Genomic DNA, 16,826 nt, shown 5'->3' on the forward strand with positions numbered 1-16,826 from the left:
TTCCACCGTTGCGGAGCGGCCAGGCCAGCTGAGTGCCCAGCGCGGGCAAGCAGGGGCCGGCCGTGGCGGGGGGGCTCACCCCGTGCACCGCCGTCCGCCGGCGTCCTGCAGTGTCGCTCTGCGGCAGCGCTCCCGCCCCGTGTCCCGCACCCCGCCGCGACTCGTCGCTGTTGTCATCTCTAATATCGCGCGGAGATATGGAAGGCTGGAAGTCACCTCTTTTCCTGCCAGGTTAAATCGCTCACCAGGAATGTCTGTTATTCCCACGAGACAACTTTCCCCTCTGCGGTACGTGTCCAGGGGTCAGGCCTGGCACCACATGAAAGTGAGGGGTATTCAATAACCCAGAGCCGTGGAAGGGCTTCCGTCCAACTCCAACCATGTTCGGGGTTTTATTGACGCGGCATGCCTTTCCCCATTTGTTTCCTATAAACAGCACATGGTAATATTTAGGAGCTTTCAAACGGAGCTTTTTGCATATTCTCCCTTGTCTACAATGAGCTACTCGGTAGTAGACAGTTTTAATTTACCTAATGCAGTTTTTGCTTTTGGTTCTTCCAGAGGGTCTGGGCTGCTTTTGACCCAGTCGCCCCAGCAAATGACTGCACAACTCCGTAACTCCGGGGGGGCGGCGGCGGGAGCCGGGGACCCGCTCCCCGCGGGGGTGAGTACGTTCCCTTGCTCGCCAAAGGAGGAAAAAGGACCCGGCTGAATGTTGCAAAAAGCTCACGGTTGCAAAACATCCCCCTTTCAGCCGCGACGTCGGCGAGGACACGAGGCCTCCCTCCCCTTGGACCCCCAGGACGCAGCCCCCGGCGGCAGCAGGCTGTCTCAGGACCCGTGTGCGTGTCGGGGCTGTTCTGGGGCCGCTCTGCCTGGCAAAGCCTGGCTTTTGTCACCGGCCGGGCAGGCGACACGTGACGTTCACCAGCTCCAGCCAAAGAGAAAAGCCACTAGATTGCAAAAGCTGCGCGCCCGGGGCCGAGCGAGCCTGCAGGGTGCTGCCCGGGATCGCAGGCGATGCTCACCCGCACGCCGCGGGCTCCTGGGGAGCGCTCACCCCACTTATACAAGCAAGGAGGGCGCGAATTCCTGCTCCCGGCCGGGCAGCAGCTCCCGTTCCTCGCCCGCACGCTCCCAGCCGCAGCACCGCGTGGCTGCCGGCAGCCGCGGAGCAGCTCCCATGCCGAGCTGGCGCAGGGCGGCACAGACGCCTCCTGAATGACCACAAAGAGCACGGGTATTCCCGGGACAGAGAAAGGCCAGTCCTCAAACAAGCAAACATTGACTGTCTGGTTTCCCAGCGCTGCCCATCAGCCCCCCCAGTCCCACCCCCCCGGCCACAATCCCTCCGTGCGCTGAATATCGGGCAGGTTTCCTCCAGGCAGCAGCTTTCACGCGCGCCAGCAGCCAGACATTCTTGGTGCGGCGCTGCCGTCACCCTGCCAGCCCCGCTCAGCCGCTGCTCCACACCAGTACCTGTGTCACCAAAAAAAAAAAAAAAAAAGGCAAGAGGAAACCGAAGAGTTGACACCAGGATTCTTTTAATGCAGTTGCTTTTAAAATGACTTATACGGGTCAACAACGAGAAATGACCGATCTTTTTCATCTCCACAGTGTGACCGTGTGGCAGCTCTGCCTCCAGAAGCCACCAGCCACCGCCGCTGTTCCTCAGCGTCATTCTCCGCCTGCTTTTACAGCCACTCTCGGGACACAAACCACACCAGGCATCGAAACCCTCCCAGCACCAGGACTCATTTGGGAAAAGAAAGGGACAGGGTGAGCCGCCTGCATGACCCAAGGTTCATCCAGAGAACGGCAGCGCGAGCAGCGGCTTTCTCTCTCACCTTACGCTCAGGCACAAACCTACAAAGGTACTGAAGCCGCCAGCTCCAGCGGAAGGAAGAGCCAGCGACTTTAAGCTCCTACTTATCTCTGCGGATCTGTGCCTTCATGCTATGTAAAGTGATCTGAGAACCGAACATCTGACTGCATTTTCTGGCTGAACGGATGGCAGGGGAGGCTGACTTCCCAGCGTCTTGATTTTGGAGCTACAACACTACGCTGTGTATTTATTTTACAGAACAGCAGGTGCTACAGACAGCCTAAGCCTGCCAAGTGAAGTACGACGGGAAATTCTGTTGCTGCCTAAACATCTGCGAGAACACACCCCGGCACCACCTCCACGCCGCGCAGTGTTGACACACCGGAACAGGAGAACAGACTCCGCTTGCTGAAATGCTCTTAACACCTCCCAGGCGTTAGTCGGAGTTTTCTTTTTCACGCCGCGGCCTTGCCCGGGGGCCGTACGCGCTCTGGAATGCTGACGGCGTTTTAGCCCCTCTGTCCTGCTCTCCATCTAAAATGTTCCACCGCGATGGAATGGTCCTCCCCTCGCAAGATGGGTGTCACGAGGCCGCTGGGGAAAAGAAGCTGCGGCAAGGCCCAGGCCACACAGACCTCCAGAATCCGCTGGTGCTGCGGTGATGCCGCCGCTCTCCAACAAAAGGAGCCTCCCCGCCCGGGTGCCAGCGCTCGAACGGCTCTCCCAAATCACCCCTTTGTAGCAAGCTTGCATTCTACTGGTAACTTCAGGATCAAATGCAGGAAGCCAGTTTGGTCTACAGAAACACTACGCGCTTATCTCCGAATGAATTTTAAACACCTCTTCTTAAGGACAGCATTTAACAGTAAATCAGTGGGCTCTCGTAGCTCGGTCTCCAATTCCGGTGATAAAGCACAGATTCAGAGTTGGGCTGGAGCTCTCCCAGAGCTCGAGCAGTAGTTCTCACACAACCAAATGTCACAGTTAGAAAGAGTCCCCGGGGAACACGGAAAAGACATCACCTTATGAAAAAGCTTCAGAATGAACCTGTGAAATGAACAGCAACCAGACAAACGTCTCCTACAGAAGATGGAAGTAACAGTAGAAGAATAGAACAACATCTTAAACAGTCAGTGAGTCAGTCTGAACGTACAGGGGCACTAGATCCCTACAGATCCGTGATGAAAGCGCTATATCCCTACAGATCGGTGGTGAAAGCTAACGGCCAAAACCAGCCGGTCCTCTCCAGCCCCAAAGGAGGACTGGGTTGCGATTCACTCTTCACCAGCTGGAAGATTGTCTTCGATCCGCCTGATGAACTTCATTCTTATTTCTGTGACGCTGTCGCCCTTCAGGGTGTCCTGGACAAATTTCACATCTACGGCCATCTGAACCTAGGGAGAGGAAAGAAGAGCTGTTACCTCCCTCACAACAGCAGCTTCTCCAGGACCTGGCTGATCGTGAAGCACCAGCTTAAGGCCTCGGAGGGCGTGACGCGCGGTGCAGAGCTCTAGGGAAGCACTCGTTAGTTTTCCAAGATCATATCCTCGTACGTTGTGGCCTACGTGGCGCAGAGCGGGCAAACGTACCTCCCGCAGCGTAACCAGGACTGCCTGCAGAGATCAGAGCCCAGCTAACCCCGTCGCTCCGGGCTACACGTCCTGCTGCTCCACGTACGCCACTCAAAAATTTCAGCTAAGCAAGATAATCTAAGCCTAAATACAGACTCCTAAACTTAAGACACAGCTGCTCTCCTGTTCCAGCAAACTCCCAACCAGGGCTCAGAGCAGTTACAAAGTGAGGATTTTGAAGCTTCATAAAAATCCAAGGAGATGCCAGTGCCTGTGCTTGGGTCATAAGGTGAAGGGGGCTTGGGCAGCACCGCTGGGACTCACAACCGCAGCCCAGCGCTCCTGGAGCTCTGCTCCTCTCCTGGGAATGAATTTCAAGTCCAGAGCAAACACAGAAGCCATGAACGCAGACCAGACACTAAAGGATCTGCTGACACCTTGGTTATTCACGTATCTACCTCGCCGGAAGAGAGAGGCTGGCTCACCATTTCCAGGGCACCTCGCAGCACCCCACACAACAAGTTGGAATAGATGAGAGACGAGTGGTTGTCAGGGAGCTCAACAAAGTCCACCAAGGGGTTATTTTCCAAGATCAGGGAGAACTCATCGCCTCCGGGACTCCAGTTGGTGATGCTCGGAGTGATGCCCAGGTACATTTTAAACGCTATCTGTTATGCCAGAGTACGAACAAGAACACACCCCGTTAAGCAACAGCACAGGTTTGATCTTTGTAAAATTACCAATCAGATGCAAAACCTGACAAAGCTGTGCTTTGACAATTACCTTTGCAATAACGTCTGCAGTTTCACGGAAATCGTGGCATCTTCCGACGTTGGACCGGGCCAGAAAGTCTTCGATTAGCCGAACACCGATGTTGTAACCCCTGTGAACGTACCAAAGAACAACAGCTAGAGAGTGAGAAGAGCGTAGCTTTAGAAAGACAGCCAACGTTTACAAAAGAAGATAGTGGAGGAAAAAAAAAGAACTAAATCTGGGAAATATCAGTATGAAATAAAATTCAGTCTGCCAGGCTTTCCTTCCCAGAGCAGCACACAAAGGCCATGCTGTGAACTCGAGCTCCTACAAGGCTCCGCTGCAGCAGAACCACTCACATTTTGTCAAGCTGCTTGTTGACGTCCTCGTCGTTCTCGTAGTCCTTGCACAGCTGGGTGACCAGAGCGCCGTACGTCAGCGTGAAGAGTTCAGAGTTCTAGAGAGAGGCAAAAGGGATTTAGCACAAGCCAAAGCGAAAACTGACTGAGCACTGCTGCATCTGTCCAGCGCCGCTTCCGTTGGCCCAGAGAGAGGGAACAGAAACCTGCTGTCTCAGAGGAATTTACTGCTTAATAAGGAGAGATCCCAGCTCACATTTTGGCAAGGTAACTTCAGTCTCCTTGGAAAGCGAAATCCTCTTTGACTGGGAACGACTGAGCACTTTTTCTCTCCCTCTCTCTCCGCACGCACAGCAATTCCCATTAACGTGTCCAAATCTGACCTGAAGAGGCGAGCCAGGCAGCCGCTCGCACTCTGCGGCCGTTCTCGGCAACTCTCCTCAGCTGCCAATTAGCGTCTCCCTGCTTTTTAGGGAGCGCATCCCGGGATAACCGGAATGACACCTCCGGGTCATTTTGTGTGCTACCCACCACCTCCTGAACGGCTGAACGTGCAGCCGCTAGGGACCTGAATTTATTTCAGCCACTGACCTGGAGGTGAAAGCTGCCTCAAGCTGCCGTCCGTTATCTGTGTTTTATGAACAGGCAGGGCAAGCTCGTCAGGCTCTATCTCTGGTCCTTTCAACAGGACAAAAAAATGCTCGTCCGTTCACAGATTTATTACGCTCTGCTACTGAGAAAAAACAAGACTCTAGAATGTCCCTAGAAAGTTATCTGGGCACATAATTTGGTTCATACATTAAAATCAGCTCCTCAGACCCAGAAGGGGAACAGCAAGGACAATTTCAGGTCAGCATACGTGCTCTGCGTATCCGCCTTCTGCGCCTGGCTAGGATCAAAGCTACTCGGCCTTTCTTTGCACAGCTGCCAGATTTGCAGAAAACACCAAGGGAAGAGGTTCCCTCTCCCAGCCACCACCGTCACCAATCCTCAACCTGAAGCAACGACGTCAAAGTGCGTTTTCTTGGGAGTCGTTAAGCCAGATCAGCGATTAAAGGCTGCGAAACAAAAAGCTACAAAAGGCCTCAGCTTTTCACAGAACCCGAAGGAAGCGTTTTCAGGAACAAATAAACCACCATCATTTATTTCTGCTTTCAGTTTTAGCATTCAGAAACATTTCAGAGAGTCTGATCTCAGGTTAAAAGCCTATCACCTACCATGAGATGCATAGATGCAGAAGGTGAAATGAATGGCAAATACCAATACTACAGCATGAAAGCAGGCAGGCAGAAAGGAAGGGAAAAGAGACAACATCAGAGTTAGGTGACAACAAGGATCACACAGCATTCTAAACGCGTTTACACAAAGCCAGGACGAACAGAAAGAGGAACTGCTCCCAAACCGCAACGTTCAACAGACAGAAATCGGGTTCGTCAGAAGACGGAGGGAATTCCACCTTGTCACTGCGATCCAAGAGGTCGGCAGCAATCAGCTACCAGAAGGCTTTGGGTGAAAAGAACCAGGCAGGCTCTTTGGCCCAATTTTAGATTTAAAGAATTGACGCATTCTTTGGGGTTTTTACTTACAGTTCTGCTTTCATCTTGGAAAGAGAAAGGTTGTGCAAGCTCACGTCACTCGAGCAAACAAGGCGGAAGTCTCCTCCAGCTCAACTGGCAGAGTCAGAAATTTGGCAGAGAATTTAACAAGCATGCAAGAAAAGTTACGTTATTTTTAAGGATTTCAGTAATTTTAGTCAAGACAGGGCTTGGCAGCTGGAGAGAGTAGGGGGTGAGTGGATGGAGGAAATCCAGCTGTTACCAGTCCAAGATGCTGTCATTTACTGGGCACAGCCACGAAGCCGTCACCTACTGTTATCAGCCCCAAAGTGTGCAAACCCTGCGCGGGTCGCGGTTATCGCCCGCAACGCGTAACTTTAAAGCGCTGTACCAAGGCAAACTTCTAAATTCGTATTCGTAAACAAACTCTTCCTTTTCAGCCCATCTAGTGGAATTACAGTGCCTAATGCCTTTTCCATTATTTATATTTTTTTCATATTGCAGACCAGTGTATAGCCTCAACGTGCCAGAACCATTCCGTGGCTACAAAAATTTCCGGATCCCGATGAAGTAACACCAGTTCCTTAAATAGAAATCATCGTATTTAAGGAGTTGGACCCCTCCCCGTGTGGAGGGGGTAGGAGCGGGCAGCTCCGTGGCCTCCGCTGAGCCTCAACCTGCCCACAAACGTGGCCAAAGAGGGAGAAAAAAACCGGATTTTATTTTTGTTACTTGCTTTCAAATACTGACATTGCATCAAAAATGAATGAATTCGATCTGTTTTGAGCCGGAATTAGAGCTCAGCCCTGCAGTTCTGCTCTCCGTCTCCTCCCTGGTTCAGCTGGACTGGTAACGCGGAGGCGGGTTAGAGAGGAGAGAGCCGCGAGGAAAGCGTTTGCGCTCTGACTGTCAAGCTAACGCGAGGCTTTTCCGTAACCCCCGCTCCCCTCCGATCTCTGATCCCGACGCTCGGGCCGCCCCCCAGGCACGGCTGCGGGTACCGGATGCTTTAGGCCGAGCCCCCTCGGGCCTGCGGGAGAGGCGGAGGAAGGCGGCAACTGGTGCCCGCCCGCAGGTGACGGCCCGGCGAGGGGCGGGTCCCGCCGAGCCCACCCCGCCAAGCGAGGCGGGCAGCGCGGCCCAGCGGCCGGGCCCTGCCGCGGGACCGGGCCTGACAGCGGGGCCTGGGCCTCCGCCTCCTCCAGCACCCCCCCCGCCCCGGGCCCGCCAGGCCTGACCCCGCGGGCTTGGGCGACGCAGGGTCCCGCCGGGGCCCCGCCGTTACCATTTTCTTGCTCTCGGTGCCGCGGCCGGCCTGGCGCGACATCCTGCCCGGCCCTCCGCCTTCCCGGCCCCGCCGCTTCCCCGCACCGCGCCGCGGGGCACGACGGGACTGGCAGTCCGCAGTCCGCGCCGCTGAACTACGTGTCCCAGAGGGCAACGCGGCCGCTTCCTCTGTGCGCATGCGCCGTTGCGGTGGCGACGCTTCCCTGCGCGGTGTGCCCTGCCTCACGTGACGGGCGCCAGCAAATCCTGGCGTGCGGGGAAAGTCACATGACCGCCGCTCCCGGTGGGGGCGGGTGTGCGCCGCTAGGGGGCGGCGGGGCCCGGGCGGCGGCGGAGCGACCGGATCGGTCGCTCCGCCGCCGCCCGGGCCCCGCCGCCCCGAGCGATTCCCCCAGCCCTCGGTTCCCTGCATGAGGACCGGGGACTGGAGCGGTGATGGCGGCGCCGCTCCCCGCGGCCGGTCCCCGGTGCGGGCGGGATGGCGGCCCGAGGCCTCCCGGGAGTGCCCGCAGCCCCAGGGTCTTTGCTGGATGAACGAATCCTCACGGGAAGGGCGGTCGTCAAAGCGAGGGCCTGTGGGCCTTGGCAGAAACCGGTTCCCCGGGGCGGACGGGGTGAGCCCGGGGCTGGCGGGGCAGGGCCAGCTCGGTGCCCGGGGCTGCGGCTCGGTGCGGGGACGGAAGCCGCTCGACGTGGGGTTTTACACGCAGTGAGAAACCCAACGCAGCCCGGTGGAAATGCAGAGACCTGGGGCTGGGGCTCCGTGCGACTGCGGTAAATATTTACCGGTGCAATGAGGTCCCCCCGGCCCTCCCCCGGGCAGCGTGGCCGCCTGAGCGCCGGCCTCTGGAGCCGTTAGCGGGACCCCCAGGCAGCTGCTCCGGAATCCGGCAACTGGGTGACGGCTTGCTGTCACCGCCGAGCAACAGGGGCCAGCTGGGCTCTCGCCGGCTGTGGCCAACCTCCTGCCGTTGCCTTACATGGCTACGGGGACGGCACGGCCCGCGCTCGCTCGGCTGCCGGTGGCTGCGAGGCCCTAGGCCTGGTCCCAGCTCTCGGTGTGGTCGATCTGGGGTGGGGAACCTCCGTCTCTGGCAGGAGCAGGACACGGTGCCGGCGAGAGGCCGCGATGTCCGTGCTCCCCCGTGTCCCAGCCCTAACAGCCTGCGAGCGCCGGCTCCCCTCCTGCTCCCGGACCCGTCCCAGCACCGGCGAGCAAATGGCTGTTCCATGCTCTCCTCTCGCCCCCAGTGCGTCTCCCGGTTGGAGAGCCGCATCCAGGGGAGCGCAGAGGTGGAGGGAGCAGAGACCCCGCAGCACACAGTGCAAACCGTGGTGCTGGGGTGGGCACGAGCCCCCTGAGCAGATGTGTGAGCTCACCCACGAGGAGACGCAGGCAGTGCCCAGCCCGCGGCCGCTCCTGCCCTGCGAGCGGCGAGGCTGGGCTGCCCGGTGCCACGCCAAACCCCGTCTGTCGCCGCGCCCGTTGTCTTGTGGGAACGACCGCGTGAGAAAGCCGCAGAACAAACACCGCCACGCGCCCGGGGGCTGCCCGAGCCGCACGTGCTGCTTCGGATCACGCGGTGCCGGCCCTCGCCGCCCGGGGAGTCCCCTGGCTGGGCCCTGGGACGCGTGCCAGGTCCGGCCGCAGCCCTGCCGGTGTCCTCACACCAGAGCCGCCGCCCAGCCCTGCGCTGTGTCCCCAGGCTGCGCGTGTGGGGCCAGGGCGGAGGACCAGCAGCCTCGACTCCTGGGCGCCGAAAGCGTGACCACAGCCATCGTGGCTGCCCCTCTGCGCGGGTGCCCGCCAGAGGTACCGTGTCCCCCGTCACCGCCTGCGGCCCTGGCAGGGTCCTGCTGCGCTGAGCTCGCCGGGGACCAGGGGCCACGCAGGCGGCCTGCGCTGGCATCACACACCATGGCTCTCATTAAAGCGCAGCGTGCTAATGAAGGCCCTTTTCCTCATCGTCCCGCGTCCCGTATCTGAGACAGGAGCACTGGTGGGGCAACTTCTGCCCCCCAGCCCCGAGCAGGGGCCGTGCCGTGCCAGCTCCGCTGCCGGCAGTGCCGGAGCCGTGGGCAGCCCCGCTGCAGCTGAGGTGATGCCGGGAGCCGGTTTGGTGGCACCGGGCAGTTCTGCCGGTTCCTGCTCGCAGACGTGCCCACACCGGGAGGTACTCGATGGGGTGGGAACCAAAATGCTGTGATCTGCCGCTGCGCTGGAGCCACAGGACAGGAGCCAGAGCCTGGCTGCACCTTGCATGGTGCTCTGGTGCTGCCAGCTGGGACTTGCCGCCCCACAAACGCAGACCCCAATGCACGGACCGCCGCACCCGCACCGGGTCAGGTCGCTCTGCCAGGGGAACACGGCTGGGGCTCCTCTGGTGCCTTCCTGGGCAGGGGGGAGAGCGGCCGGGGCCCGGCAGCGCCCCAAGACCCCCAGCACCGGCTTCCCCCAGCACCAGGATCCCCATGCCCTGGCACCCCTGGGACTGGGATCCCTTACCCCGGGACCCCTCTCACCGGCATCCCCCGAGCCCCCTGGTAGCGGCATCCCTGGCCTCGGCATCTCCTGCCCCGGGACCTCCCGCACCGGTATCCCCGCTCCGCCCCGCCCCGCCCCGTCCGGTGAGCGCAGGGCCGGGCTGCAGCTCGCCCCTCCCCGCCCCTCGGAGCGCCGGGCCGATCCCGGGAACCGAGCCGTAGCGTGCCATGCCGCACCGAGCCCGGCGGAGCGCAGCGGCCCCGGGAGCGGCCATCGCGGGGCTGGCAGGGCTCCGGGCCGCCGCCGTGCTGCTGTGCGGGGTGCTGGGCGCCGGACCGGGCCGGGCACAGCCCTCCCCTTCCCCTTCCCCCTTCCCCTTCCAGGACCCCACGCTGCCCTGGCATCGCCGCCTCGACGACCTCCTGGACCGGCTGAGCCCCGCCGAGCTGGTGCTGCAGGTGAGGGCGCGGCGGGGGGCGGCCCCGGGACCCCCGCCCGCCGGGACACCCCCCCCCCCGGAACCTCCCACACCCCGGGGACCTCGCCCCCGGGACCCCCAGCTCGGGACCCCGTCCTCCCCGGGACCCCCGCTCAGCGCCGCTGGCCCGCAGGTGGCGAGGGGGGGAGCGATGGGGAACGGCCCCGCGCCCCCGGTGCCGCGGCTGGGCATTGCGCCCTACAACTGGAACACCGAGTGTCTGCGGGGGGACGCCGAAGCGCCCGGTTGGGCCACGGCTTTTCCCCAGGCTCTGGGGCTCGCCGCCGCCTTCAGGTACCGGCACCGGGATCCATCCGGGACTGGCCCCGATGGGATGGAGCACCTGGGGATGCGGGACGTGGCCCTGCGAGTTGGGCCCCCTCGCCTCGTCTGCGCTCCCCAGTACCCCTGCACTCTCCCCACAGCCCCGAGCTCGTCTACCGGGTGGCCAACGCCACCGCCACCGAGGTGAGAGCCAAGCACAACGCCTTCGCCACCACCGGCCGCTACGATGACCACACGGGACTCAGCTGCTTCAGCCCTGTCCTGAACATCATGAGGCACCCGCTGTGGGGCAGGAATCAGGTGCCAGCATGGGGCAGGGGGTGACCCCAGGCTGGGATCAGGCAATGCAGGACCGTGGCTGACCGGCTGGAGGGTGGCAGCAGCTCCCCGGGGTGTGGGGCTGGGGGTCCCGGCAGTGACCCACCTGCGCCTCGGCCAGGAGACCTACGGGGAGGACCCGTTCCTGAGTGGGGAGCTGGCCCGCAGCTTCGTGCAGGGGCTGCAGGGCCAGCACCCCCGCTACGTCAAGGCCAGCGCGGGCTGCAAGCACTTCAGCGTGCACGGGGGCCCCGAGAACATCCCCGTCTCCAGGCTCAGCTTCGATGCCAAGGTGAGCACGGTGGGGCCGCAGGATGGCAGGCAGCCCCCCCGGCCACTGACCCCTCTCTGCCGCGGCGCTTGCAGGTGCTGGAGCGGGACTGGCGCACCACCTTCCTGCCCCAGTTCCAGGCGTGCGTGCGCGCTGGCTCCTACAGCTTCATGTGCAGCTACAACAGGTACCGAGCGTGGCGGGGGCTGCGTGGGCCGGGCTGCCCGCGGGGTGGCCGGTGCCCCGCCGGCCGGGCTGCCCCATCCCCTCTCCGACAGGATCAACGGCGTTCCCGCCTGCGCCAACAAGAAGCTGCTGACGGACATCCTGCGCGGCGAGTGGGGGTTCGAGGGCTACGTGGTGAGCGACGAGGGGGCCCTGGAGCTCATCATGCTGGGGCACCGCTACACGCGCACCTTCCTGGAGACGGCAGTCGGTGAGCTCGCGGGACAGGCGCGGGGTCCCCGGGCACCACGCAGCCGTGACGGGGAGTTTCTCTCCTCACCGGCACGGCAGCCTCGATGAACGCGGGCTGCAACCTGGAGCTCTCCTACGGCACGAGGAACAATGTCTTCATGCAGATCCCCCAGGCACTGGCCATGGGCAACATCACACTGCAGGTGAGCGGGGGGCAGCGGGTGGAGCGCCGGGGCTGCCCCCCACCCAGCACAGCCGAGGTTTTAACATCAAGGTCTTCACAGACGCTACGTGACCGGGTCCGGCCCCTCTTCTACACGCGGATGCGGCTGGGGGAGTTCGACCCCCCGGCCATGAACCCCTACAGCGCCCTGGACCTGAGCGCCGTGCAGAGCCCTGAGCACCGCAACCTCTCGCTGGAAGCTGCCGTCAAGAGCTTCGTGCTGCTGAAGAACATACGGGGGACGCTGCCCCTCCGGGCCCAGGACCTGCCCGGCAAGCGCCTCGCAGTGAGCACCGCGCACGGAAGCGGGCAGGGGGCACGGTGACCCAGGGGCTGCTGGCTCCGGACCCCGGGCACACAGGAATCCCCTTCTTGGGAGAGCCACAGGGCTGCCGGTGCCCACCCTCACCCCCTGCCCTCCGCAGGTGGTGGGTCCCTTCGCTGACAACCCCCAGGTGCTGTTTGGGGACTACGCGCCGGTACCGGAGCCGCGGTACATCTACACTCCCCGGTGAGACAGCGCGGTGCCGCCGCCGTCCCTCGGTCCTGGGCACTGCCCGGGGCTGCTGCTGGAGCCGCTGGACCCTTTGCTGGGGCAAGGGAGGGTGTCCCCAAGGTGCCCCGACCCTGGGGCTCAGCAGCCCCTGCGCCCTCTGCTCTTCCCCGGCGCAGGAGGGGGCTGCAGACGCTGCCAGCCAACGTCAGCTTCGCGGCGGGCTGCCGCAAGCCGCAGTGCCAGCAGTACTCGCGGGCGGAGGTGGTGGGTGCAGCGGGCGCGGCTGACGTGGTGGTCGTCTGCCTGGGGACAGGTAGGTGGGAGCAGGGAGGGCGCTGGGTGGGCACTGCCTGGGGAGGGGGAGCACCCCAGAGCCGAACAGGTCCCCATCACCCTTCCGAGGCGGTCGGTGCTCACTGCCCCGTCATCTGCGGCGTGGGGTGTAAGGGGCTGTCCTCGGGATGTCCCCACACAGGGATGGCCGTGGAGACTGAGGGGAAGGACCGGAGGGACCTGTCCTTGCCGGGCCACCAGCTGGAGCTGCTGCAGGACGCCGTGCAGGCGGGTAGGGGTCTGCGGGGCTCGGCTCCCGGCCGGGGCAGCGCGCCCGTGCCTGGGGACTGGCTGGTGTCCTGGGGGCTGGGGTCGGCCCAGAGAGGGTGGTGGTGCTGGGCTGGGGTGCAGGGACAGGGACCACAACCCCCCCAGGCGTAACCAATCCATGGGGCAGCCCAAAGCCATGCAAGTAGCGCTGGCACGGGGCTCTTGGTGACAGCCGTGTCCCCGCAGCCGCCGGGCGCCCCGTCATCCTGCTGCTGTTCAACGCGGGGCCCCTGGACTTGAGCTGGGCGCAGGCGCACGAGGGCGTGGGGGCCATCCTGGCGTGCTTCTTCCCCGCCCAGGCCGCTGGTCTGGCCATCGCCAGGGTCCTGCTGGGCGAGACGGGGGCCAGCCCGGCTGGCAGGCTGCCGGCCACCTGGCCCGCGGGCATGCACCAGGTAAGACTGGGGCAGCTGGTGGCACCCGTAGCCCTTCCCCACCTCGGTGGCCGGGGGAGCCGCAGGATGCGGGGCTGATGCTTGCCCGTGCCCGCCCAGCCCTGCCCCGCTCCACCAGCCCTGCTTCCCGCAGGTGCCACCCATGGAGAACTACACCATGGAGGGGCGGACGTACCGGTACTACGGGCAGGAGGCCCCGCTCTACCCCTTCGGCTACGGGCTGTCCTACACCACCTTCCGCTACCGGGACCTGGTGCTGAGCCCCCCGGCGCTGCCCATCTGCGCCAACCTCTCCGTATCCGTGGTGCTGGAGAACACGGGGCAGCGGGATGGCGAGGAGGTGAGTGCAGCCACTCCGCGCTGGTGCAGCTGTAGAGCGTATGAATGCAGCCAGGGTCCCCACTGCCAAGGGGGCAGCGAGGGGGTCCCGTCAGCGCTGACTCCCGTCCCTCCGAGCAGGTGGTGCAGCTGTACCTGCGGTGGGAGCAGTCGTCGGTGCCGGTGCCCCGCTGGCAGCTGGTGGCTTTCCGCCGCGTGGCCGTGCCGGCCGGCCAGGAGACCAAGCTGTTCTTCCAGGTGGTGGCCGAGCAGCGTGCCATCTGGGCAGGGGGCTGGCGCCTGGAGCCCGGCACCTTCACCCTCTTCGCCGGCGGGCAGCAGCCGGGCCAGCAGACGCAGGTGCCCTCAGAGGTGCTGAGCGCACGGTTCACCGTCACCGGCGCAGCCCAGCCCCTGCGCGGGTGCTAGAGGTGAGGGTGGCTGTGGGACCAGCCAGCTTGGGGTGCTGGCGAAGAGAAGAGGCACGTGGCGGTTGCGTGTGCCATGGGGACCGTGGTTGTCGCAATAAAGAGCTGGATGCTGCTCCGCGCCGGTTGCGTGGGTGCCTCCCCGCAGCAGGATGGCAGTGCCCCTGCCTTGCCCGGGGCTTTCACCCTCCTGCCCGTCCCTGTCCCACCCTGGGGCACTGCCGCAGCCCCACACCCTGCCCGTGCCCCACGCCGGCCGAGGGCCAGCGGCCGCCCAGACCCACGTGCGCCCTGGCCGGCATACGCCTGCGCCTCCCGCTCTATTTATAGCTGCTGCAGCCACTCCAGCGCATTCCCATGCCGACAGGGCGGGGGACCGGCAGCGCTGCCTTCATCCCCAGCCTGGGGGGCTGGGAAGGGCAGGATACATCCGCAGGAGGGTGGCAGCCGTGCAGCCAGGAGAGGAGCAGGCAGGGTGCTGGGGGTGCAGGGATGCAGCAGTGGGAGCGGCCAAGCCCTGCACTGGGCAGGGGGCTGGATCCAGCCCTGCAGCAGCGCGGGTGCTGCAGGGCAGGGACGGGACGGGGGTCCAGCAGTGATGCTGGCAGGGAGCATGGGGAGCCAGAGCCGGGCAGGAGCTCCCCGGGATGGCGTCGGAGGGCCAGGATCTCCTTCAGCCTCAGGGCCAAGGTGGGGCTGGCGGGAGCGCGTGGGGCTGCCCAGGCCTGACACCATGACATCAGGGCACTAATTACAGATGCAGCCTAGGATAATTACAGAGCGCGCGAGGGCCGCGGCAGGGCAGGGCAAGGCTCAGCCCGTGGCTGGTCCATTTGTCACCAGCACCCACAGGCACTGTCCTGCAGCAGCAGGGCTTTGCAGCCAGCTGCGATACTGGCCCCACGGCGAGATGCTCAGGGGCTGGCGGCTGCCCCGGCACACCACTGGCGACCGCCTGGTACCGCACCCGTGCGCTCTGGGGCAGGATGCAGGGACAGACCCTGGCCCCCAGGTTCCTGCTGAGTCGCTGCCCTGTGGCTGGTGGGGGTCAGCTGGAGCATTTTGGGGTCAGGGGTTAAGATCAGCCCTCCCAGCCATGGTTCCATGCTTGGCGCTGGCCCTGCGTGGCCGCCGAAACTGCCCGCATGGAGCAGTGGGGTGGAAGCAGCCTGGGGCGAAGGCAAAGTCCGGCGAAGGCCGGAGGAGGGAGGTGTGGGGCAGAGGGGTGGGGAGCGGGTGGGATGGGGTGTCCCCCGCAGTACTTTGCCCAGAGCGGTTGGCGGGGTTTGTTTGCCGTCCCCATCCCTGTTTGCACCCGGCCTCCGGCAGCGTCTGTGTGTGCTGGCAGGGCAGCGGCTGAGCTGCAGCCGTAATTGTCCTTCGATTTTGGGGGGCTTGGCACCCCGTTGGCTCCCCGCAGGCAGCGTCAGGGCGAGGCGCTGGGCTTGCTGTGGGGGCTAGAGCCATGGTCGGGCCCCAGCCCGACAGGCGCAGCCCCCTCCCCAGGCCAGCCCGAGGGAGCCATGGTGGTGTGGGACCCCGCGCCGAGGAGCAGAGGGTGCTGTGGGGCGTGCAGCTGCTGGGGCTGGGCGGCATGCTCGTCATGAGCTCATCGGATTTTCCATCAGCACGAGGAGGGTGGCTGTTCCCGGCATCTGCGGCAATGGGGGGGGGCTGGACCCAGAAACCCCCACGCGGCGGGGCTCTGCCTGCAGCGGAGCGATCGATCGATGCCCTGCTTGTTGTGTAAGCCCATCGACTGGGGCTGGCACGGCGGCCAGGAGCCCTCTGCATCGCTGCCCGCGCCAGGAGCGCCGGCAGAGCACAGCCGCAGGCTGCCCCTTCCCCACTGTGCCCCCTACTCCGGGCTGGCCCCGGGGTGGGGAGATGGAGCCCGGGCATGGCCAGACCCAGTGCCCGGCTGTCCTGGAGTCCCAGGATCCTTGTTCGCTCCAGGCGATGCTGTGCTGGGACCCCTGCCCACCCTGCCGGGACCACAGGGCCATGGCCCCCAGCAGGCAAAGAGGCTCTGGGAGCCACCCCCGCCCCCTCGGCACCCTCAGAGGGCCATGGGGTGGCCCCGGCCCCACTCTGCTGAGTCCCTTAGGTGCCATGGAAATGAGGGGCCCTGCCGCAGCCCCTCGGAGGTCGGCCACGCAGGCGAGCGGGGCTGTTCCCCTTCCCTGTCCCGGGGTGTTCCCTGTGTTTGTGGGTTCACAGTGAAACGCTCCTGCGCCACATGCACTCTGTCCCCCGCCATTCCCCCGGGGCTGCACAGCTCCCGGAGCCGCGGCTCGGCCACGCAGCATTCCCCGGCGGGGAGTCAGCCGGTGGGTGAGGCTGTCGGGAGTTTCGGGGAAGCCTCTGCTCCGGTTGAGCTGAGCGAGCAGCCGGTGGGGCTGCAGGCCACAGGAAGGTGACGGCTTGGCCGCAGCACAGGGCTCTGGGGTATTTGGGGTTATTTGGGGCACACAAGCACCCCTGCAGCAGCACAGAGTGGGGCCGCCCTGTCTGCCAGGGAGCCCTCCTGCCCGCTCCCCATCCCCTGAGTCAGAGGAACGTGCTTCCGGAGCAGAGGGCTGGGATTTCAGGAAACCTGTTTGCCTAGTAGGTGAGGGAGGATGGGGTGGCAGGGGATCTCCTGGCCCCGCGGTGACATCATCCCAAAACCAGGCATCTCTGATGGGCGCTGCCCGCAGAAAACTCAATCTGTTCATCAACGCATCCCCGTGAGCCCAGGGATGGGTGCTCTGCGGGG

The 16,826-nt window shown here is 63.7% G+C and overlaps 2 protein-coding genes across 2 annotated transcripts; one reads left to right on the top strand and one right to left on the bottom strand.

The window, feature by feature from the left end:
• Positions 1-1,527: 1,527 nt before the first annotated feature.
• Positions 1,528-7,468, bottom strand: TRAPPC3 (trafficking protein particle complex subunit 3). The gene is made up of 5 exons (XM_086764949.1): positions 7,350-7,468; positions 4,509-4,606; positions 4,180-4,279; positions 3,882-4,064; positions 1,528-3,219 (listed from the first exon to the last, which is right to left on the bottom strand). Exons 1-5 carry the CDS (start codon positions 7,389-7,391, stop codon positions 3,100-3,102), a joined length of 543 nt encoding a protein of 180 aa, XP_086621075.1. The 5' UTR covers positions 7,392-7,468; the 3' UTR covers positions 1,528-3,099.
• A 2,543-nt stretch (positions 7,469-10,011) lies between these two features.
• Positions 10,012-14,183, top strand: LOC147598076 (uncharacterized). Its single transcript, XM_086764948.1, has 14 exons — positions 10,012-10,294; positions 10,448-10,608; positions 10,740-10,899; positions 11,039-11,209; positions 11,284-11,375; positions 11,467-11,624; positions 11,705-11,808; positions 11,890-12,114; positions 12,254-12,339; positions 12,501-12,637; positions 12,800-12,889; positions 13,114-13,322; positions 13,456-13,662; positions 13,782-14,183. The coding sequence occupies exons 1-14, from the start codon at positions 10,064-10,066 to the stop codon at positions 14,067-14,069; spliced, it is 2,319 nt and encodes a 772-aa protein (XP_086621074.1). The 5' UTR covers positions 10,012-10,063; the 3' UTR covers positions 14,070-14,183.
• The last annotated feature ends 2,643 nt before the right edge of the window (positions 14,184-16,826 follow it).

The sequence above is a fragment of the Chlamydotis macqueenii genome, chromosome 22 (genome assembly GCF_036417535.1).
Source record: "Chlamydotis macqueenii isolate bChlMac1 chromosome 22, bChlMac1.mat, whole genome shotgun sequence".
Lineage (NCBI taxonomy): Eukaryota > Metazoa > Chordata > Aves > Otidiformes > Otididae > Chlamydotis > Chlamydotis macqueenii.